Source organism: Natator depressus, chromosome 27, assembly GCF_965152275.1.
Source record: "Natator depressus isolate rNatDep1 chromosome 27, rNatDep2.hap1, whole genome shotgun sequence".
Lineage (NCBI taxonomy): Eukaryota > Metazoa > Chordata > Testudines > Cheloniidae > Natator > Natator depressus.
This window is the reverse complement of record NC_134260.1, coordinates 10,701,972-10,710,364: the sequence shown is the minus strand read 5'-3', so window position 1 is coordinate 10,710,364 and position 8,393 is coordinate 10,701,972. Positions and strand designations below refer to the sequence as shown.

Sequence of the window (8,393 nt, the reverse complement as noted above, 5' to 3'; positions counted from 1 at the left end):
AGTCGAGAGCACTGGGGCTCGACAGTGATGAAAGGGGCTGGGGTGTCAAAGGGGGGGGGGGCATTATAACACTGAGATGTTTTCCGCGGCAGCAGCTGGGCTCCAGTCTTGCTCCAGAACGCTGCTTGGTATGCTGGGAGACGCGACTCTGATCACGGGGAGGTGCAGGCTCTGTTCCCTTTCACCGGGGAAGGGCTTGTATAGGTATTGAATGCTGGTCAGCTGCTGTGGGAGGATCATTTAGACCCCAGCTCTCCTAGCCCTCTCCTCCAGTCAGAGTTCCTCGTGGCACGAGCCTGTCTCTTTAACAGGGAAACTAATTTTGCTGCTGCTGCCAGTGGCATGGAAGCTGGGGTGGGTGAAGGCACGGCCTGTGCCCACCGCAGACCCAGTAAGCGACAGGCAGCCAGGGCAGCTGTGGATTCACGGGGAACCGGCCAGCTGAGACGGGCTGCAGGCAGGCGCTGTGCTGGGAGCGAACGGGCTTCCTTCCTGGATCCCAAGCCCTAGTCCCTGCTTGCTGCCTGCCAGGTATGTGACCGGCACGCAGAGCGGCTCAAGGTAACCTCTCTCTTGCCCATGTGGCTGAGGCCTTCTCGAGATGACTCCCCTCTCCCCACAAAGCCTGGCATCACCCCAGCCTCTCTGCCTGGAAGCAATCCAAGCGCTGGAAGCAATCCAGGCTCATCCTTTCCAGCTCCCTGAAGGAGGCCTGGCTGTCTCTCAAGTCTGTGCAAACAAATTGTAGCACACGTACCACCCAGCCAGCTCAAATTGAGAGAGGGAGGAGCCCCCGGCGCCTGGCACTGACTGATCGGAATGACAGGCCGGAGCCAGCTACCTCCACCGTGCTAAGCCACCTGCCTGCTCCGATGATGGCGTTGAACCTGCCCCCTGGGAAGCTGCTGCTGCCTCACGCCAACCCCCTGCTGTACAGAGGAATCACCAGCCCCGGGACTGAGCGCTGAGAACGTTGCTGGCTCCCATCCTGCCCACTGCTGGAGATAGGGTGACCAGATGTCCCAAGTTTATAGGGACAGTCCTGTTTTGTGGGTCTTTTTCTTATATAGCGTCCTATTAACCCCTAACCCCCGTCCCAATTTTCACACTGGCTGTCTGGTCACCCTAGCTGGAGATGGAGGGCGCAGGGCCTCCCGTCCCCCTGTCTCCAGACAGCAGATACCCGGAATGCACAGCGGATAAAGTCCCCCTCGCCCTCAACAAAGGTCTCTTGTAATATAAGAGAAGAGGTCTCTCTCCCTGCTCTCCAGTGAGTGGGAAGCACCCAGCGTTCAGGGCCAACCCCTGCCCCTCAGAGCCCCCCCTTCACTGTGGGCAGGGCTGAGTTAGGCCTTCTGCTGCCCCCAGCTGCTTAGCGGATGTGTCACCGCTGGAATCAGAATCCATGGGGCAGGTGCCCTCTCATAACCCCACTGCAGGGGATGGGAGGAGCGATAGCCACTCCTGCTCAACCCACAGGCCCAGCTCTGCCCACGTGTTTGCTTGGATCAGCAGTGAAAGCGTGAACCAAAATGTAAAGTAGTTACCCTTAGGCTTCAGAGTCAACACCCCACTGAGCTGAATGAGGCTGTGCACACCTTCCTCAGAGTGACTGTTCTGGACTGCCGACAGACCCAGGCCCATGTCTTCTCAGCCTCCAGCGGCAGAGGCTAGGGTGGGTGTTTTTCAAAGGAAACCAGCTACCAAGCCAAGCATCAGCTCACCTGGCTGCCACCAGCAGGCCCGATTCCCCCACCCCCTGCACCCCTCCCAGCCTCTGGGGCCCTGCCGCGCTGCAGCCTCCCCGTTAGAGCATCATGCAGACTCCTGCCAGCGGGGAGAGAGGCCAGCACTGCAGCAGAATCGCTGCACCCTGCTGCATGCCAGGAGGCTCAAATATGTCTACCAATTACAGGACAGCTGTTCAACCGGCTGAAGGGGTGGGGGTGGGGGGGGGAACTGTCTCTTTAAGAGCCCTCCCAGTGAGTGATGAGAGCTGGGAGATGCAGGCAGTCAGGCCCTGATTAAACACTCATTGTGCAGAGTACGCTTAGAAAATTACTGTAATTACAATCGGATCCCAGCAGAGGGATGAGCTCCAGTCCTGGTAATAACCCGGCCAGGTGCCTCTTTCCCTAGCCCAGCCCTAGCCCTGGCCTCCTTGAGCTGCTAAAAGACCGAAGAAAGCTGCCCAGATTTCTGGCCTAGGCAGGGCCGGAGTGGGCTCTGCCTCCCGGGCATGGCGCTTTGGTGCAATGTGGCTCTCTGCCCAGACAACAAATCCCCAACTCCAAATTCAGGTGCAGCGACAAATTCATCCTCCATCGCACCCTCCAGTGAGCGACTAGCTCTTTGCCTCGCAGTGGGCTGGGCTTTTCCCACCAGGTCTTTCCCAGCTTGGCTATGCTCCCCCTGACACAGGAGCAGAAAACTGGCTGTATGGACAGGATGGGAGATCACCCGCTGTTTACTGCAAAAATCTAAATATCACGGGATGAGGACAGGCCAGCCGGTGCCTTAAGGCCAATCCTTCCAATCACCTTAACCACTTGGGTGCAGCTCCATCTTCCCAGGAGCAGGAGGGGGGCGTGGCAGGGGCATTCCCGCACCCCAGCTGCCATAAGGACCCATATTAATATTATTTACATTACTGTAGCATCTACCGGCCCCAGACATGCAGCAGGACGCTAGGTGCTGCACAGACACCGAACAAAAAGCGGGTCCCTGTCCTGACGCGCTCGCAATGGCATAAGTTAGGGAAGCCGGCAGGGCTGCCTTACGCATTGCTGGGGACTGAAGTAGGGACGGTTGAGCCACCTGCCCTCTGTCCTTGCACTGGGCTCTGAGACAGGGCCCGGCTCGGAAACAGCCCCATGCACCCCCCGGATCTCAACCCCCAGCTGGCCGTGGCCCCACATCTACCTGGTCTCTGAAGGGCGCGTAGTTTCCAGGGGATCATAGCGCGGGTGATCAGGAACATGTGGATGCTAAAGCCTGGCTCAGTGTCCCCCCGCTGTCTCCTCCCGCCCTTTCCACGGTGGAGAGAGCACGTTAGCGTCTCCCGAGAGGGTCTTCGCCCTGCGTTTGCTGCGAAGGAGCCCAAAGTGCGTTGCAAACAACCCAGGAGAGATCAGTCAATGGCAAGGAACCTCTGGGTGGTCTCAAAAAAAAAAAAAAAAAGACCCACCAACCTCTGCGCAAGGCAGGAATGCTCACCTTATAGCCAGGAACCCGAGAGATCCACATCCTCAAAGGGGCCTAACTCCCATTGATTCCAACAGGAGATAGGTTCCTAAATACCTTTGATCTGGGCTTAAGTAACTTGGCCAAGGACACAGTGTGTCTTGGTAGAGCAAGGAACAGAACCCAGGGCTCTGGGCTCACAGGCCCTTGCCTACAGAGCCCCACTCTGCCAGCCTTTACACCTGCTCCTGCTAACTCGCTCGGAGCATTTCAGCCCCAGTAGCCTCCGACTAAGCCATTTCTCGAGTTGGCTGCCGGTTTTTGGACTCTTTCTAGCTACTGCTGATCACTAGCCCCCCCTCTTATCCATCGCTCATTCCCAGCTTTGCCGAGTCCAACAGGACCATGCAGCAGCTGGGGAGTTACTCCAGACCCAGCTCTCCTGGGTTTGAGCCACAAACGCATCCCTCTCCCCTGCGTGTCTGAGCCGAGGGCTGGCGGGAGACCTGGCGGGCTGCCCGGGCCAACGACGGGAGGCAGGGCACAGATCACACCTCCAGCTTACAAAGGGGCTGGTGTTTGGCCTTGCACATTGCAGCAGGAGCGGTGTTTGGCCTTCCACGTTGCAAAAGCTGCCATCTGCACCATGAGCTACATGGAGCCCAGCCGGGAATGAGGGGTGGGGGGACATCTGACAGCTCCGAGTCCCTTCCTCTTGCCCAGCCGCGGCTGCTTCCCTCCCCCCACGATGCGGCCGTGCATCGCTCGCAGGTGAGCCATCTTGGCATCATTGCCAGTGGAGAAGCAAAACTAATTAGAGCTGTCAAGGCTCTTCCCTGCTCCGCGTCCAACAGCAGGTGGGCGGGAAAGGCTTCCAGGTGCTTTGCTATGAGCTGGCAACGTTTCACACGGTGGCAGGGGGCAGGTTTACCCCCAGCCCCTTCCAGCAGCGGGGAAATCCTTCCCTCCGTGCAGCCAGGGAGGGCAACGAGCTCAGCCTGCTACCTGCCAGCAGCAAGGGCTGGAAGCAGAGGCCTTGAAACGCCAAAGGAGTTAGAGACAAATGAGAACCAGCTGTCCCCAATCCAGCCCTCCTCCCTGCGCTTTTGAGGGCACTGGCAATCCACCACCGAGTCGCAGCGTGGCTCTCTCTCTACTTAGCCCCAGTCCTCAAAGGTGTGTAGCCAACTCGCGGAGCCTCTCCTGGAGAAACTGAGCCCCTGAATCGGGAAGGCCCTTAAAACACCTGCTTAAGTCCGAGCACCCACGTAAGCGGTGGGCTGAATACAGACAAGACTGCACTTAAAAGGGCCAGTCCCGCCAGCAATGGTAGCTGGCTCGGGAGAATCAACACACCGGCCATGTGCTATGATGTGGGAGGTAATTTTAGGAAGGCTGATGGCTTTTTTCCCTTTGGCCCGATGCTGCGGCCAACAGTTAGCTACTACCACCTAGTGGCACACGGGGGACACAGCCTCTCTCTTTCCTCCCCCCTGCCCCACATTGATGGAAAGGTGCCAACCCATCCGACTTCTGGGCTGGACCGTCCTGGAGTATGAAGTTCTCTGTTGATCCCCAGAGACAGGGGAAGCACAGAGAACCTGTCCTCCCAGCCCCACACAGGAGCTGATGGAGCTCCTATCGGAAGAGGCTGGTCACGGGCAGAATTGGTTTACTGCACTGGGGTCTACCAGGGCCGGAGAGGGAAGGCCAGTTCCAGTGTCGTGTCCTCTCCTGGCACACGCCCGTCTCTCCTCCCTGATCGCCGAATCCAGCCACAGCGCGAGCCAGGGACTGAGTCTACAGAGAAGCTGAGACGCTGCCAGAAACTGTGAGAACGAAAAGAGAATCTCTTTATTTTGGGTCTTCCCCCACCCCCGGCTCACAAAAGAAAACAAAACTGGCCCCCGCGTTGGCCGACTGCTCAGGCGTCTCGCCAGCTGGGGTAAGAGCCACGTACAAATGTCATTCAGAATCAAGTGGGAAATGAGGCCGATCATATGGAATCTGGAGTGGGAGGGCACATTAGCTTGGTAACGGGCACAGGGGCAAACGGGGGGCTCTGTGAAACATCAGCAGCGACGTGGGTGCTGGGACATGAGTCTCTTCACGTGGAGGTGGAGAAGGTTTCCATAGGTGCCCGAGGGGCAGCAGGGGAGAGGACGCCGAGCTGGGGGCTGCTGTCCAGTATGACGGGGAGAGAGGCACCAGGGGGTCTAGGAGGAAAGAGATACAGGAGTGAATATTGGCAAGGAGAAGATGAAAAAGGGTGTGACCATGGCACAAGCAAGCTGCGTGATGCACGCACAGCGACTCACAGCATGGGATGAGGTGACACCAGTTGATTCAGCAAGAGGCGGTGTGGGCCACTGGTTAGCGCAGGTGATTGGGAGTCAGGACTCCTGGGTTCTACTCCCAGCTCTGCTGCTAACTCGGAGTGTGATCGCCCAGCTCCGTGCCTCAGTTTCCCCACCTCTCTACAGGGCTTTGAGATCTTTGTGTGAAAAGTGATCTGTAGCCAATGCTCTGCTAAGTACTATTATGACTACCACCAAGAGACAATGTTTTCTGGGAACAAAATCTTCTGAGTTGCTGTTGGCTCCATCCGACCCGAAGGTAACAACCCTTTTCTGTGCTTCATCCAGGGATCTCAAAGCACTTGACAAAAGTCAGGGACATTTCCATTGCAAAGCCCCTGGCTCATGGTCACAGCTGGACTCACTTCAGACACCTGCCCACGGTCACAGAAAAGCTGGGAGTGGAATGCAGAATCCTTGATTCCCCAGTCCTGGGCTTGAACCGGCCGCCCTCACTCCTTGAACGTCAACGGCTAATTCCTCCCACCCCACGCTACCAGGTCTTTGAATCTCCAGGATGGTTTTCCTGCCTCTTTAGCTCCAGTGTAAGGTGAAGACCAGAAGATGGAGCCAAAGGCAAAATCCTCCCAGGTTTCTCCATGTCGATCTTCACAAAAGATTAAAAATATACCCCAGGACTGTCCCAGCCCCAGCCTCTGGACAGACATCTCAGACCTCCTGGCAAGACAGTTTTGTTATCAGCGAGGGCCAGGGTGAGGGAGCGATCTCTGAAGAAGTGAGAAGAGTTAAATCACAAAGCAGCATGCCTCTTACTTGTAGGATCATCTTTCCTCCAGTTCGTAGGCGGCTGTGAGGTATTCCTTTGGGACGATTCCCACCTCGCTGTTCAGTTCGCCGATCCACCAGCCATACATGTTGTACTCCTGAGAAAACAAAGCAAGAAAGGCCCATCTTGGACATCCTGGACGAGATGACTTAGTCCTGCCTGGAGTGCAGCGGACTGGACCAGAAGACGTCTCGAGGTCCCTTCCAGCCCTACGATTCTAGGATCTTAGAGAGGATGGGGGTTACCGTTAAATCACTAGGCAGACAGCCTGGGTTCCACTCCTGACTGCCACAGACTCCTTAGGCAAATCCTTTACAGCCTAATTTATACAGGTATCACTGACTAAGGCCAGCAACCAGAATTAGACCAAAGTATTAAAAGTCCTCAGGAGCCTAAACTCTCGCGTGCCACAGGCAGAGAACAGGAGAGACCGAGGGGCCACCGTTGGTAGGGCACCGATTAGTGAGATGCGCCCAGATAATCCTGGCAAGTGACCCACACCCATATGCTACAGAGGAAGGCAACCCTCCCCTCCCCCCCAAGATCCCTACCAATCTGACCTGGGGGAAAACTCTTTCCCAGCCCCACCTATGGTGATCAGTTCGACCCTGAGCATCCAAGCAAGACCCACCAGCCAAGCACCTGAGAGAGGGAACGCTCGGCGCCAACCCAGAGCCCCGCCCCCCCCTCCAGTGTCCCACATTCAGCTGTGGGCAATCTGTGATGCTTCAGAGGAAGGAGACAGAACCACCCCTCCGTTCCCCCCCAAAAAATAGATGGGGAGGGAGGAAATCCTTCCTGACCCCGACAGGTGACTGGCTGGAGCCCTGAAGCATGAAATACATCAAGAAGAGACGAATAATACCATAGAGTGAGGTAGGGCTCTCCAGGCAAGCATCTCACAGCACTTTGCAAACAGGAGGGTGACGCTCAACCTTGCATAGAGGGGCAGCCCAAGCATAGGCACGGACTCCGTGGGTGCCCCGCTGATCAGCTCCTCCCCCTCCCCCCTGCACCTCCCGCCCACTGAGGATCATCTGTTCAGCGGTGTGCAGGAGGGAGGGGGGCGGAGTGAGGGCAGGGCGCGCTCAGGGGAGGGGGCAGAATGGGGTGGGAAGAGGCGGGGGTGGGGCCTTGCGGGTTAGGGGTGGAGTGAGGGTGGGGCCTGGGGTGGAGCAGGGGTCAAACTACCCCCCCGCCCCCCGGCAAATCAGAAAGTCAGGGCCTCTGAGCACAAGTTCTAGGCACCCCCGAAATTCCACTTAAGTCCTCTTTTCAGGACGTAGGCAGGATTTAAGCAGTGCATAGACGCAGAGGATCTCACCCATGGCCCAGCTCGCCCGGTATGCTTTCACCGACAGCCACCAGCCCCAGCTGTTTCAGAGGCAGGTGCAGCAAATTCTGCAGCGGGTTGTTTCCATGTGGGATGAATTTTCACATGGGACGTTTCCTCCTAAACCCTTTGGCTAGCGGTTGGCTTGGGTGCTGTGGCACGGAGGCTTAGAGCCCAGGTGCTGATCCTCTGCACAGCATGAATTACGTCTCTATTTTTACAGATGGGGAAACTGAGGCACAGGCAGGCCATGGTTGGGGGTAGGGGCACACAATAAGTTAGAGACGGTGAGAGATAGAACCCAGCCCTCCTACGGGAGGACTGCCAGATGATGCTCTCAGTGGAGCCAGAGTCCGGCCTCCCCAACCGCAGGCTAACCAGCTTCCCAGCTGCGAGTGCGAGACAGGAGCAAACACCTGGCAGGGTGGCTGATTTCCGCAAGCGATGTGCTCACCAGGGTGCCGTGTGGCAGCAGACGCTGCAGAACCTTTGAGCCAAGCAGACCTGCCAGGTTCCAGAGCGATGAAAGACCCTCCCCGGCCGCATTGCAACCCTCTCAAAACAGGAAGGAAAATCCTGCGGCAAAAGAGGAGCAAAAAAAGCTTTGGATGATCAGCTGCCTTAGTGTGGAAATGAACGGGATCTGCACTCGCAGCAGGAGGAAACTAACCCACCCAGGAGACCTTTGGCTGGAAGGGGTGGGCGGTTGGTCAGAGAGCCGTCCAAAGCATGA

At 57.2% G+C, this 8,393-nt stretch overlaps 1 protein-coding gene across 1 annotated transcript in view; it reads right to left on the bottom strand.

The window, feature by feature from the left end:
- Positions 1-5,065: 5,065 nt before the first annotated feature.
- The window catches only part of SKAP1 (src kinase associated phosphoprotein 1), a 228,607-nt gene continuing 225,279 nt past the window's right edge, over positions 5,066-8,393 (bottom strand). Inside the window, exons 12-13 of the mRNA XM_074940661.1 lie at positions 6,315-6,424; positions 5,066-5,399 (exon numbers count right to left, since the gene is read on the bottom strand). Of these exons, the coding sequence (XP_074796762.1) occupies positions 6,323-6,424 (102 nt within the window). The 3' untranslated portion in view covers positions 5,066-5,399; positions 6,315-6,322. The remainder of the gene's footprint in view (positions 5,400-6,314; positions 6,425-8,393) is intronic.